The sequence below is a fragment of the Scomber japonicus genome, chromosome 22 (genome assembly GCF_027409825.1).
Source record: "Scomber japonicus isolate fScoJap1 chromosome 22, fScoJap1.pri, whole genome shotgun sequence".
In the NCBI taxonomy this organism is placed as follows: Eukaryota; Metazoa; Chordata; class Actinopteri; order Scombriformes; family Scombridae; genus Scomber; species Scomber japonicus.
In genome coordinates this window covers 4469889-4486096 of record NC_070599.1, presented here as the reverse complement: position 1 = coordinate 4486096, position 16208 = coordinate 4469889, and the positions used below count along the sequence as shown (strand labels likewise).

At 40.9% G+C, this 16208-nt stretch overlaps 1 protein-coding gene across 1 annotated transcript in view; it reads right to left on the bottom strand.

Moving 5' to 3' along the window:
- Positions 1-4404: 4404 nt before the first annotated feature.
- adam19a (ADAM metallopeptidase domain 19a) overlaps positions 4405-16208 on the bottom strand; it is a 198867-nt gene continuing 187063 nt past the window's right edge. Inside the window, exons 20-23 of the mRNA XM_053343856.1 lie at positions 13599-13698; positions 12005-12256; positions 8794-9002; positions 4405-4701 (exon numbers count right to left, since the gene is read on the bottom strand). Coding sequence (XP_053199831.1) covers positions 4650-4701; positions 8794-9002; positions 12005-12256; positions 13599-13698 — 613 coding nt within the window. The 3' untranslated portion in view covers positions 4405-4649. The remainder of the gene's footprint in view (positions 4702-8793; positions 9003-12004; positions 12257-13598; positions 13699-16208) is intronic.

Genomic DNA, 16208 nt, shown 5'->3' with positions numbered 1-16208 from the left:
CACAGAGTAAGAAGATTCCTCACAAAATGATAGAGACTGAATGTTAGACTCAGTTCATTGTGAAGCAGCAGAGCTGTAAAAGGGGCAGCTGGTCTCCCTGAAAATAATGCTCCACTGCCTATGGATGACATGAGGTCCCTTTGCTTATTCTTGACATTTACAGGCCAGATTGCCATGAAATGTGTTCAGGATATTCATGCTTCACAAAAAGTGGACATATTCAATGACCCTGGCCTGGACCTTTTACCTTGGCTACCATCATACGATCGTATCCTCTTCTACAGCAGCTATAAAAAAACGGAACGGGAAGATATCTATGACATTTACAGAAAATATTTGTCTTATCCAGAGCATGAAACTTTACACTTCGGACACTCCATGAACTTTCCTCCAGAGCGACCCTCAGAAGGACAAGATTTTTAATATTTTACACAGCTCCCAGTACCTCCCACCCACACTAATGTTTTGTATATTTATCGTAAATATTATTTTGAAAATACTGTTAAGTTAAATTAGAATTCCCCCTAGGGGTAATAAAGTTACCCTATACCCTTTAAAGCCACTATGTATGAAATATGAAAAATGATCCTTAAGCTTGTTTGTGTGATCCAGAACAACATACAAGTAGTGTTAGTTTAACAAGTGGTGGATTGATTTTGTTACCTTTAGGTCAAACCAGGCTCGTTGTTTCCTTTTGTTTCCAGCCTTTGTGCTATGCTAAGCTAACCAGGTGCTGGCTGTAGCCTTGTATTCTTCTTGGTATGAACAAATGTGTGTATTTCCCGAAATTCCAAGTTTAACTACCATTTCCCACAAGTCCAAGTCTGTTCTTTAATGGGAACATTGGGTGTTCAGTTAACTCTGGTTGAATTGACCTATTATCACAGTCGTTCCCTAACCAAAGACCATTGTTTTCTTCAGTTTTTGTGCCTAAATTTAACCAAACTGTAACCACAGTGGTGGCATATGTGAGTCTATAACATGGGTCAGTTTTAAAAGTAGTGAGAAACATTAAACATTAAAAGCAAGTGCTGTATTACTGTAGAGATTTCTTTTTAGAATACAGATAGTAAACTATTGGAATGTGTTTGATTTGTACTGAAAGGTGAATGAAAGAAATCCTGAAGAAGCTAGCCTGTAAAAGCTATAGCAGAACCATGGCTAGCACTGAATCATGGGTGAAATGAACTGAATGCTAATACTTCACATTTTATCAGAAGAACGTGACCTGGTGGTGCAGGTAGGAGAGCTTATGATGTAACAAAATGTGACTGACTGCTGTTTTTATAAAGCACGTACTCTTTATTGTGTGTCTCACCAACTGAAGGCTAGCCCAGGGAAAGACATTAGCGTATTTATACACCTCCCTCATCCCTGTGGCTGCACAGAGTTTGATTTATAGACAGCGGTCCTGGAAAAACTCAGCCCTTTTCATTTAGATCACGTCTGCTGTCTGGCGCAGAATCCACCCCACAGGTTTGTTTGGGCACCCGGCGCCCGGGTAATGGGCTAGGAAAACGTCTACATCGATATATCTCCCCACGAGGCCATTCCTCCTCGCTGTCCGATAGCGTTCCACTCGAACCGTGGACTCTCCAAATGCATTAGTCTCCAGGGAGAAGAAAGCTGCCTCTCGCAGATATCTCATTTCCAACAGAGTGGAATCCATTAAGAGCAGGTGAGAGTGGAGACTACCCGCGATGTAAAGCCTTCATACTCGCTCATCACCAAGGAACTATAAGATCATCATAACACCATTGTGGGACATTGGCACTGATATTAGAATGGGTTTATTTTAAAAAGGTGCCTTCAATCCGACAATCATTACTGAAGTCTTATAACTTTACCGATTATTATACAGTCATAAAACTCCAGCTGAGGCTATATGCTGGTATACGCTTCCACCTCAGGACCTGGTTTAAAACCTTTGTTCCACTCAAGTGTTTTTTTAGTATGATAATGCAGTCTACAGCTCCTCAGATCTGCATACCAATGGGACATGTAAAACCTTTGCAGAAAAACAGGTGTGCTTCTCTTGTATTGAACTCCAGCCGGTTGTTCCGCCTCATAAAACAGCAATGTTTGTAATTTCCAAAAAAAAAAAAAAAGTCAGGAAAAAGGCAACGTTTCAAAGGTCAAAAACAATACAAGAATCACATCAATATTAATTGACCGACAGTAAAACCTTTTCAATCAAGATAATGAAAACTGAGCTCCATTCATGAAGGCAGCAATAACATAACATGATCGCATTTCAATAGAGCTTTCAGTACATATGATCCAGTGCCTCTTTCTGCTACTTTTTTTTTTTTTAAAGATTTATTTGCTAGTGGATGGCATAGGGACTGGCAGGAAATGGTGGGGAGAGAGAGGAATGACTTGCAGCAAAGGTCCCTTGCCAGGATCGAACCAGGGATGCTGCCATAACGTAGCAAGCGTGGTAACCACTCAGCTACCAAGGCACTCCCTCTTTCTGATACTTAAGTTTACGTCTACTACCGATTTATGGAGCTTCTATGTCATAGGGGACTCATGAAGACACATTCTCCACAGATTGTATATACATAAAACCTAACCAAATATCTCCCTGAAGAGCTGTTGGTTACGGGTTTTGCATTTTAATTATGTCGGAGTCTAAGAAGTAGTATATTTGTTGTCTAACGTCCTGTGTCCTCATCTTTTGAGTAAATGACTCTTACATATAGCTACTGTAAACTTGAAATAGCAGTATGTCCCTCAACCTGCAGCCTGTATTCCCAACCTGCACTGCACAAGCAATATTTTAAAGGTTTCACCGAGATCAAGTAACTGCAAACATTTCATAGCACACAATAAATTGTTTTAATGAACCTATTCCAGCACAGAGAACCACGGCTTTGTTTAGGTGAAGAAGGAAAAAAATTGAAAACCTTGGCATGAAGTATTCTGCAGTCTCAGCGTACCTCAAAAACTAGAATTGCTACAATTGAGTTTTGGACTTAGACAAAGTGGTGGAACTCAAAATCACCTTCAAAATGCTGGATTGTACATTATAAGGCGACCAATGGCATCTTTTATTAGACTCTCACTGTGCTCCAAATCCATTGTAAAAGTGGTATTTTGTTGAAACCAGACAGCATGGATTTGTGTGTGTGCGCTGTCGACGGACTATTATCACACAATGGATCACTGGGTGGCAAAGCACAAAGAGAAAAACTACACATGTAGAGGGGCAAGCATTACACGTCTGGTAGCGCAGCCTACTGGAGCCTCATTAAAAGAAGAAACAGACGAGACAACAGCTGGAAAAAGCGGCTGAGGTTGCAGATGATTTGACGTGGGTTGCGTCAGGTTAGTAGGCTTCATTTGTTGTACACTAACTGCAAAAACAATGACAAGTGATGACACCCTCGTGTTTTCTCAGACTTGACAAAGATCCAGAGCCTGAGTCCTCCTCCTCATGACAGGTAATCTGATCTTTATTAATGGAGTTCTCCTTTAATTATCTCTATGGATTGATTCATTTGTTATCTTTTGAAAAGACTTCAGCCTCGAGATTACATGACAGATTTAATTTTACAAGCAGAGACGTTGTATGATGTGTAGTAGCTCATTCATATGCATCCTTCTTCTTCCCTTTCAAAACACATCAAAAGGCTGTCATCACATGATTGCGTAGACATTTCTATTAAATGTTTGACTTGGAATGAGTAAAAAAAAAATAAGACAGAGAGACGTGGTGATAAGTTTTGTAAAAATATTTTATGTAACAATTCAAAAGTCATAACACAGCAAAAGACATTCAAATCAACGTGAGCGACGGGAAAGGGGGGGGGGGGGGGGTTGTGTCCTGCAAGCCCCAAGCATCAAGTCCTCCACCGTGTAAACAGTGTTGAAAAGAAGCTGCTGTGTGATTGGCTCTCCTTCCTCCTGATAGGCCTCTGTATCTCCAGATTTTGCTTTCTTTTTTTTTTTGACATTCCTCATACAATACAATAAATTATAAAAAAACCTAAAAATATGGAGGAGTTGACCTGTGGTAAACGTATAACGTGGTTTTCAAGCGTTTTTTTTGGGGACACACCCCCCCAGGTATGGAGAGACCTCTTTGGCACATAACACAAATCATAAAAAAAAAAACCAATGACGTAAAACAAACTGTAAACAAAAACAATTATTACAAAATGCTTTTTTTTTTCATACACAGACAGCATAAACAGATTTAAAAAATAACAATAATCCTAAAAAAACTGATTTGGCAAATGTGACCGTCCCCCCAGCGATAACACTTGTCTCAGTCTGCAAGGCCTCCGTGCAAAACCGCGTCAATGTGGTTAATGTTAGCGCGCTGGGAGGTGTGGAGGGAGCAGAGGGGGGGTCAAAAATGAGGGGGAGATTGGGGGTGGGGGGTGGGAGGGGGAGTGATTGGGGCGAGGGAGGGGAGAAAGTTAAGGTTTCATTTTATAGTCTGAACTGGTGCGAGAGTCCTGTTTGTTCTTTCGTGTCTCCGGTTTTTAACTTTGTGTTCGTTCCTCCTCTGGTGTGTGTGTGTGTGTGTGTGTGCGACAGCTCTGTGGTTTACCAGCAGAAGTCTCTTTAGTGCAAATAGGCTGTCAGCCGCCCGCCTCCTCGGAGGGTGGAGGCTGGAGGGTGGTGGATGGAGGAGAAGGTCATTTTCTCGGTGGAGGCGAGGCTGTGTTTGGTTTGGCACCTGGTACCGGTCTGTGAGAGAAAAAAACAAGGCATTCTAGCATATTGAATTATATTTCCCTTTTAAGAATAAAGCAGGCAAAAATTACTTTTTTTTTTCTGTCAACAAACATGAGCAGAGCCAAAGCAACTACTGACAAATACTGTGTGTGTATCCAAAGGCCTGATAGATCTTATTCCTCTGTGTCAATGTTGCCCAAAAACTATTAAAAACACATCAATGAGCCACACTGTTGCACTGGGTGACATGTTCCTTCATTACCATGTACACACACACACACACACACACACACACACACACACACACACACACACACACACACACACACACACACACACACACACACACACACACACACACACACACACACACACACACACACACACACACACACACAGTCCTGCTGCCAGAAGTACTCACTAGATCAGAGGCTCCTAACCCCTCAGGGTACTGGCCCTCACAACATTTGCTGCAGGGCCATGAGGGAGGGAACCATGAGTCAGCAAAAAAAAGAAAAAAGAAGCTGAATAATAATGATCATCGGCTGTAATTTCATAGGATATTTTGGGGTAAATGCAGTCAGTGCTGCATGTTTTCTCATCACTCCCTGTCATGTCGTACCCCTCTCATACCCCTCTCATACCCCTCTTGTGCCCCAGGATTTAAAAGTCAAAATTCTGATAGCAAGACCCAATTTGGGCTTTAAAATCCTTGAAAAATCCCAAATCTATGAATATGCAAATATTTGCTATATTGTGATGATGTGATTGGCCCAAACTAGTAGTTGCTGGTAGGTACACGCTTTATACTGACATTTAAGGTGAGAACAGAGAAACGTTCCTCCTTCAGCAGATGAATGTGAAAACAAACCACACACACATCATTCTACACAGACAAGAGAATACAATCTGCAGCAACAGGAAGAATAACACATTTCTGAGTGGAGGGGGACTTTAATTATAAAGTCAAATTCATGAGATAACTTGTAAGCTCACAATTCAATTCCATTTCAATTCACTTATTTCTATAGATATATATTGATCTACTATCTCAAAGTAGTATTATATCATTCTGACTTGGTCAAAAATCCATCATAAGAAGGTTAGATTTGATTTATGAGAGCTGTAACACAATGATCACTGTTGCAAAGCTGCATGTTCCCCGTCACAATAAAGCTCCATAAACTTATTGTCATAAAGCGTGTCTCCTCTCATTGGCTGACTGCTGTCTCCTGCAGATCCTAACAGGTGAGGACTCTGCTGCAGCTCTCAGAAAGGATTGATTTCTAACAGCTTTCACTACTCATCCAAGAGTTAGACAAAAAAAAAAAAAAAAGCATCACCCTGAGAGTTTCTGGTCAGTTAGCAGTGATTTCCTTCTCTGAGCAGCTTAATAAACACAAGCCCTGATGTTGGATCAGCTGTTGGCATGGTCTGTACTGTAATCAGAGAAGCAGATGTAGACACATTCAGATCCATCTGCTAGACTACAGCAGCAGAGGAATCATAAAACCCTGAAGAACAATCACCTCCAGCCTCTCTGCCTCACTTTTTTACTATGTTGACAGATAAACTACACAGAACAAAAAAAAGCATGACTCTGCATCTAAAGACGTACAAGCGCAAGCCTCCACAAAGGCTGTCACTTATAAAAAAAATGAAAATTTAATTGCTGATAAAGAAGCGAGTCGGTGCATTGCATGGTTTGTAAAATGGGGAGAGTTTATGTGCCTGAACCTGCAGCAGCTCTGAACAGACACAGATAGGAATCCTGTGAGGCAGTATTTCTCACAGATACCTCCTTGGAACCTTTACAGCAGCCATAAAAACTTCTTGAAATCTAGAAAAATAGGGAGGGAAAAAAAACAGCAAACAACAGCTGCTTTCTGAACACAACTTTTCTCATTAGAGGACTTTTAGAGCTGCTTTAAAAAAAAGTTACATTCTCCCTGAGGTCAAGTGAAGTCACACAGTGTTAAGTCATGTTTTCATAAGAGTATAATAATGTGAAACATATTGTTCAATACAATGCATTCAGTGCGACGGCCTTGAGTGGGTGGACGACATAATGTGTTACTCTTCTATAGGAAGCCACTCCACCAGCTTTGTGAGTGTGTGGATAAACATCAGCAGCTCAAAAGAAAAAGAATAAATTCATTAACAATCAGAACATAAAGAAAAGAAGAGATTAACAAAACAACTGCGCCATCTCTCAAAGTGTGTTTCAAGAAATGATTTAAAGCGTTAAAGTGGATCAGTTCCTCGGGTGACTTGTTCCGGCTCTTGCTGTTAGAGCTCTGATGATGAAGTAACCTTTGATCTGGAGTCTAGACTGAGGACACAAAGCCTTTTCTCTCTGCTTCAAAAGCACAACAGAACTAATCAGAAGGACAGAAGTTCAGTCAGAAGACTGGAGTGTCCTCAGTGCGACTTACACACTGGTGACAACTCAAAGGAAAAGCTCAAATCCATGTAGATCCTTCCAGTGTCAGACAGTTTGGACAGTCGTGGCTCACTGTTATGGTTTGAAAAGTCTGACATCACCATCATCAAAAACACCACATTTTAGTTTTTCTCATAACTCACTCAACTTTTGGGTGAAAATGGAGCGAGTGAAAATCTGAACTATTCAAAAATGAAACCATCATGGAATGGACTGGCAGGTAGGTAGGTGCTGCTGATCCCTTTCACACACATTCTTTAGCTGATATGTGTTCATAAAGTATGCTGAATCAGCTATTAGGAACTCTTGTTTGTTGTGCTGCCATGGACACACACACGCACACACACACACACACACACACACACACACACACACACACACACACACACGCACACACACGCACACACACGCACACAACTTTCACTAAACACTTTCATTTTGAAAAGTGATGTTGTGCAGCATCTTCACTCTCTGATTGTGTTAATGGAGGTTTATCAGCATGAACATAGCAGGTAATGATTGACTCAGTTATGATTCTGAGGAGGAGGATTTGACTCTTCTTCACAGCATAGAGTATGTTCACCTCAGCGTAAACTCTCCTGCTCTAACCCTGGGGAGGCTTCTGGCTTTGGCCTGCTGTTCATGTCTATTACATACAATATCCTGCTATTTCCCCATGGTGTGTTCACTTACTGAGGAACAGTGAATATCTCATCCCCCACCTCCCCCTGTAAACTTAATACCAGCTGAACTTGGAACTTTTGACTCCATCTGTTTTTCACTCCCATGAATGTGTTTAACCTATCATATATACATACTTCTATTAGGAATATTTTGAGCAACTACTAGGGCTGGCAATAAATCAATATTGTATCAATATTGTGATATTTTATAGATATCATCTATATTAGATTTTGAATATGGTAATATGGTGATTTGGAATAAAAAATAAGGTATTTTCCTGCTTTTAAAGGCTGCATTACAATACAAATGTAATTTTCTGATCTGAATAGACTGTTCTATTATCTGTCTTTATCCACTTAGTCAAGTTTTATCAAAAATCTCATTGCATAAATATTTTGTGAGGGCAATAATAATCATCCCTATAATATTGTCAAAATATCCATATCCATGTACTTAAAAATATTGTGATATTTGATTTTGCCCATATCGCCCAGCTCTACTAACTACAAGACTGCCTAATCATTTATTGAAGTTTTCCTTTAGATCAAGTTAAGATATTATAATAGTCAATACCTGGGCCATCATAATCTAGCCCTTGAGGTGGAATCATGTACACTGTACTCACCAAGACTCCCAAACAAGCCTCACTTTCACCATTACAAAGCTACTGCTACTGTTCTCCCTGTGGGGATCAATAAAGATACCTTACCTTACTTACCTTATTATAGAATGGCTCTGTCTGAGGTTTACTACTTTTCAGTTTTTATATATTACCTACTGGGATCATCACCCATTAGCATAGCGTTGACTTTCACCACTATGCAGATGACACACAACTTTATATATCTGTTCATCCTGATGGCCTGAGCCCTAACCAAACTATGTTCACATATTCAGTTTAAACAAGCTAACCCTTCCCTACCTGAGCATCTACACTACAAAATGTCTTTGAACTTTCATGTTTTGCTTTTACCCACCTGAGTACTCTGAGAGGTGGGATGGCTGAGACTTTGCCCACAGGTTTAGGTCCTACTGCAGGGGGCATCATGACCAGCAGGCCCGTAGAGGGTTTGGAGGCCGGGGTCCGGGCTGGACTCGCTGTGGGGGAGGCTCCTCTGGCTGGGCTGAGCGGGAGAGGCCTCTGAGGAGGGAAGGGGGACGATCTGGGCTGCAGCTGAGACACCAACTAAAGAAACAGAAATATTGATTACTGACATTCTGTAAATTGTTCAGATGCAACAGAACACCAAGACAAACTAGTCCTGTTTCCATTAAGGATGTTTTAGGCAAAATTTGGGAGGCAGGAACTTTACAGGAACGTCCTCTCACTTGGTCCTCTCAGCAGTCTCTCCATTGCAGAGTAGGACTTTGATAGGACCAAATGGACTCTGGAGATGATGTAATCATTCTACAACAGTTTCAGTCTACTACCACTCTTCTTCTGCTGGGTTTTAAAAATGCAGCTTATCTTGTCACTTTGAGAATACTCAATCAGCACTGAGTCAACCTCAAGCCCCACCCAGGAATTTTTTCCCGGGGCCGCATGGAGTACATACTGCGAGGCAAGGACTCATTTTGTCCCCGTAAAAGTTCCGGGAGACTGTCCTTCAGGGTTGGTTCTTGCTGTGGTGACATGCACCAATGGTCACAGCCCTGTAAAATTATCCCAAAGTTCCTGCAGTGGAAACGGCCCTGTTGATGTCAACATAGCCTTAGTAGACAAGAATTCTTATGCATTTAAGTGGCTGTGTGAGGTGTCTGAAATGTGGGAGTAAAAGAGAAAAAGCAAAAGTTTAAAAAGCCAAAAAAAAGAGGAAAAGTGTATCTCTTCCAAGTGGGATCAAAGCCAACATGGTGCAAAACATAAAATCCCTGGCACATGGACATGGCCCGCAGGGGAAGTCCATTCCAGTCTCTGTACTGGAGAGAATCCAGGTTGTCTCCTGAATCTGTTCGGCTAGCTGATAAGAGGAATGTCTGGCCCACTTTACACAGGTGGTAGATTTAAAAAAAAAAAAAAAAAAAAACCTAGCACAACAACCTGACTCAGAAGATCAAATCACAAAGTATACTCACATGAAATATTGGATATTTGACACAAACAAGAAAAAGCAATATGGAATTCAAAACTTGATGTAATTTTCTCTCATTTTACACTTCATGGGGACGTACTGATGAGAGCAGTTTTGCGGGGGAGGCGTAAATCAATAAGAAAGCAATCAGATAAAAACATATCGCGGTTTTATTTATTTATTTCTTCAGGGCTCATAAAAACGTCTGCAATATATCTAAGAAATAGAAATAGATAGAGAGAGAACAGTTTCGCTTGACTCTTCCACCCCCTGTCATCAAGATGAAACCACTCTGAACATATGTTTAGGAGCTGTCCAATTCTGCTAACGTTCTGATTTGCCATCTTTGGAACATTTTCTTATATCTGTGATAAAGGGATACAAACAGAGCCAGTAATCACATTATTTGGAGTAGCTTCTAGAGTGTTTGCTCTGACAGGTGCATAGTGTGATCTCTTAGTCTTTCTGTCATTACTGGCACAACGGTTAGTGTTGATTCACTGGAAATCTGCCAGACCATGATTACCACTCTAAATAGTTGGTACAGCACAGGCTTTAAAATAGTCCACATGGGGCTCAGCAGACAGATTCTTTAAAGTCTACAAGCATTTCCTCTGCTAAACTCCCACTTTAAACTAAACTTTCTATCAAAAAGATAGTTTCCCTGGACCTCTTTACACACTCCTTGCCTATTTGTGCACTGAAATTATTGTATCTAGTTGAGCTATGGTGTTGTGACAAATAATTACATATGTTGGAAACGTTCAATAAAAAGGTTCAGAAATAAAAAAAACAAGAGCGACATTAAAACATTTATCATAAACAATGAAACTCAGCTTTAATTTAAAAACACAGGCCTGCTTGCAGATGTGTAATGTTGACTGCATGGTCAAAATGTCTTATGACAAGATGTTAGTTTCATGTAAGGATGGATTTAAGTAAAAGTGTACGTTGACTCTCTGCAAGTAAATAATAATAGATTTAAAACCACTGTGTAGAATATCAACATTTCCCACTGTACTGCCCCCTAGTGGCAGTATCAAACATATACACCATAGCAGACAGCAATGCCTACCTCAATGTGGTGTAGTAGCATTGTGAATGAATGAACATGTGCACAGCCCAATAGTCTGTGGCTGGACAAATGGTGGAGATGGATGGTGAGTTTCAATTACAGTATCACATTGTTTAGCTCCTTTAGGAAAGCTTATGACAAGTTGCTGGAAAGGAGATTTGGGCCAACTGTTCCCACCAGGTTGTGAAACAATGGACTGCCCTTCACCCATGCTAAGATAGAAGATGGTTTATGATAGTTTGCTACATGTGTTATTCTGAAAAGGTTTATTACAATGTCTCTTGGAGTGTCTTGTGGAGGGTGCTGTAGACCCTGGGTCTGCATGTGTTATCCATAACAGGACCAGAACTGTCCCTATTATTGGCAGGAGTCATACATGAAAGGGTTTCTGTACCTTCCAGTATGATGGCGTCAGGATTGCATCTCTGATTATGTGTTTCTGCTGACTTCCTCTACTGTACCTGTAAACTCCAGTGTACACTGGAACTGCTTGCAGTGTGAAGAGGATGGGATGATTGTCAACACCTCCAACTGTGAGGTAATGGTACTCTGCTGGAAAATGGTGGATCGTTCACTACGGGGTGGGACAGAGCTATTTGAGGGTCTTGTTCACATGTAAGGGTAAGATGGAACGAGTGATTGTCTCTGTGAAGAGGGAGATGGCCTTTTTTCCAACACTCCTCTATAGTCGTGAGCTTTGGGTCATGACCAAAAGGCTGCCAAAATGAGTTTCCATCACAGAATGGTTAGGTTCAACCTTTAAGATAAAGTCAAGAGCCAACCAATTTGGAAAGAGCTCAGAGCAGAATTGCTGTTCCTCTGTGGTGGAAGGAGCCAGCTGGGGCAGTCTGAACATCTGATTACAATGCATCCTGGGCGTCTCCCTGTAGAGTTGGCTCTTTGCCTGGATTTCACCTCACATCCACTGGGTCAGTTTTGACTGACTAAGCTTTTATATTATGTGGTTGGAGTTTTAGGTTACAGTTGTACAATTCAATTATAATTGATTGGGGTTCAGAAAAGGTTTAAAAAGGGCCTTACCAGTGGAGATCGTGTCGGGTTGAGGGGCAGGGGTTTCTTGGGCGGGCTGAGTCTTTGTAGGGTTGGGGGGGTTTTGGATGGGGCTGATGGGGGCTTGCCAGCTGGCAGAGGTGGGCGAACCAACTTGAGGTCCCGGGAACCGACCTGGGGCGATGGGGCTGGTCTCAGAGGTCGCACAATGTTGATTGGCTGGGTGCCATTGGGCGCAGGGCCTGGTCTGAGAGGAAGGACCTCTTTGCTGGTGTGAGGAAGCTAAGATAAAAAACACAAAAGTTAAATTATAGAAAAAAACCCTACTTAAAATAACAGAAGAACAATGTCTGACCTGATGTTTCTTAGCAAAATCCCAGATAAGCGAGTCTACATGCAATTAGAAGACTACTTGTACTGCAGACTGTTGATGTTTTAATTGACAGATTTCAATCACAGCCTCAAGCTGGGTTCTTTGGGTCTGGGTCTTTTTTTCTCCATCTCAATTCAACGTTTATCATCTCAAAGAACAAACATTTATTATGGAATGGCTCTGTCTAAGGATCACTACTTTTCAGTTTTTATATAAAAATCTACTGGGGTAGGTTTTTATCACCCATGAGCATAGCATTGATTTTCACCGCTATGCAGATGACACACAACTCTATATAGCTGTTCATCCTGATGGCCTAAGCCTCCTTCACTTGCAAGTCAACACAACAAATGTACTTCCCTATGTTATCCAATTCAACTTAGGGAAGAAATGTAGTGGTTACCATTGACTTTGATTTAACCTTAATATTTACAAGGCGAGAACTTTTCTTTCTCGCAGATATATAGAGAAGTTACTACATGTTCCTATAAAAAGTAGTTTGTCTACTAATGTTTCCCCAAAATGTCTATAAAGCAGTTATAGCTCATAAAGAATACTGCTGCAACAAATTGGAAGAAAGAAAAGAGCTCACATCACTCTTGTTGCAATGACTATTAATGGTATAGTTGATTTAAGGGTATGGTTTAATCACATAGCTATTGTTTCCTGGCACCATTTATTCAAAGAAATAGCAGGATGAAGAACCATACAACTCATGGGGACTTTATGTTCTAGTATTTGTTGTCAATATAAGAAGCATGAGCAATAGATATGTGATAGAAAGATTAAGCTTTCTCTCCTATTTATCTTTCATATATTAGTTGAGTGTTTATCATTTGTCATCAATGTTAGGGGTTACTCTTAAAGTACAGCACATTGAACTGCATTATGTGTATAAAAGATGTTTTCTTTCTTTTTTATTCTTTTTGTCTTCTTTCATGCTCCTCTTGTATCTCTTTCTTGCCATTGACAAACGTATCCTAACCCTGAGCTGCAAACGCACCCAATTAAATAAATGCAATAAAAACAGGGAAATAATGACATGATGAAATGCTGCTGAAAGCACAGTAAACCAAAGCACGGGAGTGTTGTGAAAGAGGGAGGGGGCAGGCTCTAAGTGGTCAAACAATATAACAAGCTGCTGTAAAATGAGGCCATTTAATATGAAGGTCAACCTCATGGACATTCCATTATTCACTAAAACGCAGCAATTCCTCCCTTTCTTCCTTCCCACCCACACCCTTAGCTCACCCCCTTGTGGCTGCTGGCTTTGTTGATTGGTCCGACCACCTTCAGGTGAAAGGCAGGATTAAGATGGCCGTTCTTCCCTTTCTCCGCTGAAGTCTCGGTCCTAAGCAGAGAAATGAGGACAGACAGAAAATAAACCAGAGTCCAACCCCTGAAAGCTGGTCTGCTTCATCACTCTTCTCAATCTGGCATTGATTTTACAGCCCCAGGTGGGAAAAGAGACAGCAAAGAAGTCAACATGAGGTTTCTCATCCAACGTGATGAGAGAGGAAATGAGGAAGTGAAGGATAAACCAAATGTTTCAGCTCAGTGTCTTGGGGGGGGGCTGCTTTCTGATGAGGCTGTCTAGTTGAACTGAGTGGACTAGTCCCTCAACAGCTCTATACAGTGCACACACACACACACAGTTTTGTGCAGCTATCCTTGTTAGGAACTTGCATTGACTGTATTCATTTTTCACAGCCTAACCCAAACCCTAACCAATTCATGCTTAACCTTAACCTAACCCCAATTCATACCATACCCCTATCCTTAACCAGGAACTCAGAAATGATGTTTTGCTGCATTAAGACCAGGCTTTGGTGTCAGAGTTTATACCAGAAATGCTCTACACAAGGTAACAAAATACCAAAATACCACACACACAACCTGCTTAAACACATGCACCAAGATCATGCCTAGTTCTATGCCAATTATTCTATCTTAATTCTATTCTATCTTAATTATTCTAGCCAATAAATATTGGCTGATGTAATTACTGGAAATGTTACATCTGTGTAAATGAGACAAAACTGTAATTGAAAAACTGATTCCTTGGAGGAAAGTTCAGCATTTTTGGAAACACACTTATTCACTTTCTTTCTGAGAGTTGCAGATAAGTAGATGGAGATTAATCTTGTGTGTGTATGTGTGTGTGTGTGTGTGTGTGTGTAAAGCACAGCAATTGAGTCAGGGCATAGTTAGCCTAGCTGAGCAAAAGCCTGGATGGATGGATATATTTAGTTTAATCCATACATTAATACAAGGTATTAGATGTTGGGACTGATGGAATTAGGCCAACCTTTTAGCAAAAAGTTGCCTATGTACACGTCCAATATTCACTTTCTTTTTAGCTCAGGATTGCTCTCCACCAAACATCTGTCTCTTTAGCTGCTAAATGCTTCACTTTGTTTATTTACCAGTTGCTAGTCTTATTATCAAAGATTCTTTGCTGTCCTGCTGCTGCTGGAAAAGAGGCTGATGAGACTGAAAAACCTCAAAAAACACACACTCAACTTTGCCCAGAATGTTCAACTTCATTTCAAGGCCTCATTCAGTGAATGGAGGATTTACAGAAATCTGATGCCCAGAGGCTTCCCAGTGGGACTATTTAGTGTCTGACCTGTCAGAACATCTAATCAGAGTACTGTTCAACACCCTAACATTTCTGCAGGTTCACCCTTAAGACAAGAAAATCCCTGACAGGAAGTCTGGAGTGGTATATGAAATCATTTTTTGTTTGTTATGAAAAAAAAAAGTTTGAAGACTGTTAATATCACAGTTTGCTAGAAAGTAACTTTATTCTTCCCCAAACCTTTGCTAATGCTTTGCTAAGTTTCTTAACACATCACCACACATATAATCACCAACTTTCAATCAGTGGAATAGTGTGAAAACATGTCACACACGTGTAATGAGAGTAGAAGAGGAGAAACAAACTAAATGTAGACCCGCTCACCTAAACGTTGCTCCATAGCCCCACTAGAGGGCAAAATCTCCAGAGGGTACCTTTAAGTTACACAGTCCATTCTCCATGTTTGCAGACACATGCAATCTATAAAAACCACACAGCTAACTACAGTCTCCAAAATCAGTTAAGTCAACTACTTTGTGGCAGTATGAACAAAACCTGAGCCTTCACAAAGGAAGGATTTATCACTGTTGTATTGGATTGAATTAGACTTTAGAGGTGTACTTAAATAAACTGGTAACTCAGTGTATGTACATACTGCAGGCTCTTAGCTGATTAGAAGACTCTCTAAGCATACTGGATGTATATGTGCTTGGAAAGGTATTTAATCAGCTGAAGCCACCCGCTGGCCTGCCGTTGAACTGTAAATGAACCCAAACTATTGGCCGTGGAACAAAACCAAAAAAGCAGAGGGTTTTCATTGCATCTGGTGCCGTTAAGAGTCTTTTTAATCATCGTAGCGGCTCAATTTCCCATATCGTTAGCCATTCATTCAGTTGTCTCACTTTAGCAGCAGTTACTGTAAAATCCTGCTGAGGCCCAATATCACTAGTATTTAGCCTTTCTCTCTGTCTTCATTTGGAAGGTCAGGCTCCTTAAAAGGCTGGATCGTCTCCAGACACATTTCTCTTGTGTAAATCACTATGGAAGACTTGAGTATTTTCAGAGGCACTTACTCAGCTGGTGTTATGACTAGGCTGTCTCTCTGGATAGGGTATATGGAAGCGCTCATAAAGGAAGCTCTGGGTTTATGAGGACATGGATTTTGTTTGGTTCTGATGGAGGTGAGCTGCAGTACAAATGCTGCCATTTATGCTGATGTAGAGATGGAGCGTTCTGGCATACGCATTGATCTGCTTGGGGCGCTGGCAGAGATGGCAATG